The following is a 2042-nucleotide window of genomic DNA, read 5'->3' on the forward strand; positions in this document are numbered from 1 at the left end:
ACAAGTTTATACAGTACATAAAATACACTAAGAGAGAGAGAGAGAGGTTAAGAGCGTTTACGGTTGCAGATAACACATGTGGAAATCAAGGAGAAAATGAGGAGACGAATGATGTAGATGGATAGAGACATCTTGGTAATCAAGACCATTCCTCTTCACACAATTTCTTATTCTTATTCTTCTGGTAATAAAAGCAGAGTTAGAGATCAAGGTGAAGGCAAAGAGAATGTAAATTTGTTGGACATGTACTCTATTTGTTTATAGTATCTTTCTCCAAAATTAGCCTTTCTTGATAAGATCTGTTAAAGTGGCAAACACTTGGCAAAGAGGAGGTTTCGTTTTGCCAAAAGACGACGTGTATTAATGCACATCCTCTTCACGTGTCATGCATGCAAAACAACAAATACAATTACCAAAAAAAAAAAGAACTAAGATATAATCATATCATATTAAATAAAATAAATCTTTCTAACAAATTAGTGTGTGAACGAGAAACAGTTTTTTCCATGTCACACGGATCACCGTTTATGGTTTACCACAAATCCGGTTCCANTGCCCTCTTCATAAGTGAGCCACTCAACTTATCTGCTGCTACGAGAATCTTACTTGCTTGAATCTGAAAAGCTGATTGCTGCTTTGAATGCTTACGTTTTCTTAAATCTGGTCCGAAGTAAGTTCCAATGATGAAANTCCTTAAACTGCTACGTGTCATAACCCCATGCTGAGATATATCCTAGCTTCCATGTAACGTGTGTGCATGTATATATATATATGGCCATGAACGGGTTGTGTCGAGTGTTCACTTCGTCGAGAGTCTTATCATCGAACGTTACCCTTTTGTTAGCTCAAATTCCAAACAAAACCAAGAAACCTCTACCTCAGANATCTTCTTGTTTTCCAGAGTTCTCAGTTGCTAACTCACACATTGTATCACTCATATCCTAAAAAAACAACATAGAAATCAAAAGGTTGATTTTTTATGAGTGTTCTATTAAAAAGATCGAAGCTTTAATAGTGAAATTGAAAATTTTGGACATGCAACCAAATTCGCATCAAAATGAGTGAAGAATCATGGAAAAAAACGAAACTTTTTAACGAGATTATAGAAATTGAAACAACAGAAACACAAATTGTAAGTAAATAAGCTAAAATTGAGATCAAAATATTACTAACCAGAAGTGTAATTTAGGGTTCTACTAAGTGAAATTGTTTGTTTTTTTTTCATCAGAGGAACACAGAAAGCGACTGAAGTAAAAGGGACTCTTCAAGATCAAGACATCGCAAGAAGAAGGGTAATTTGGGAATTTACTTTCTCAATGATGATTGATTACTCTCCCCTTTTTTTGGGTTCTTCTTCTTCTTAAAAGAGAGAAAATAAAATAAAAAGTTAAAACCCAACAAAGCTTCTCCGGCAACTACTGAAACCACTCTCCGATGAGGTAAAAGTTGTTGAATTTTCTTTGAAAAAATTGGTCAATGTAGTTTCTGCTCTTGCTCGTGTATAACCCAATTTTTTGTATTTTTGGTTCGTTCTTTGTGAAAGATTTAAAATTTCTTTAGGGAATTTGTCCCATTTTAACTAATTAGGTTATTTTTGGCTCAAAGCCTTAAGCTTTGATGAGATAGTTGTGTGCCCGACAGCCAATACTATCGAAATTGGAATTTTGACCAAACTTTTTTAGACTTAAGATTCAAAACTTGAAATTTAGTCTAAAAAGGTATGATTTTTTTACAGAATCTTCATATTCTGATCTTCGTTTCTTAGCTAAACCCCTGTTATACATTAGGTTGGCTCTTCGTTTGTGGTCATTAAAGTATAAAAAAGGTTTCATTTTTATGGAGTAAGTAAGCATTAGGGATAGTGGTTATAGATCACCATTGCCATTGTTTGGTAAGCATTAAGCATTACGGATTCTGTTTACCTCTTGTTTGTTTGGTTCAATAGCCTCGTAATATCTCAAGATTTAGCCTTTTTAGTCAATAGCAGCCACTACTGTTTTAACCATTGGCATTGTTTTCAAACTTTATTGACCTGTATAGTT

General features: G+C 34.0%; 2 protein-coding genes across 2 annotated transcripts in view; one reads left to right on the forward strand and one right to left on the reverse strand.

The window, feature by feature from the left end:
• Positions 1-335, reverse strand: part of LOC104758926 (uncharacterized GPI-anchored protein At3g06035-like) — a 7800-nt gene extending 7465 nt beyond the window's left edge. The window contains exon 1 of the mRNA XM_010481898.2: positions 62-335. Coding sequence (XP_010480200.1) covers positions 62-149 — 88 coding nt within the window. The 5' untranslated portion in view covers positions 150-335. The remainder of the gene's footprint in view (positions 1-61) is intronic.
• LOC104758930 (alpha-crystallin domain-containing protein 22.3) overlaps positions 1353-2042 on the forward strand; it is an 8496-nt gene continuing 7806 nt past the window's right edge. The window contains exon 1 of the mRNA XM_010481901.2: positions 1353-1439. Coding sequence (XP_010480203.1) covers positions 1435-1439 — 5 coding nt within the window. The 5' untranslated portion in view covers positions 1353-1434. The remainder of the gene's footprint in view (positions 1440-2042) is intronic.

The sequence above is a fragment of the Camelina sativa genome, chromosome 17 (assembly GCF_000633955.1).
Source record: "Camelina sativa cultivar DH55 chromosome 17, Cs, whole genome shotgun sequence".
NCBI classification, from domain to species: Eukaryota; Viridiplantae; Streptophyta; class Magnoliopsida; order Brassicales; family Brassicaceae; genus Camelina; species Camelina sativa.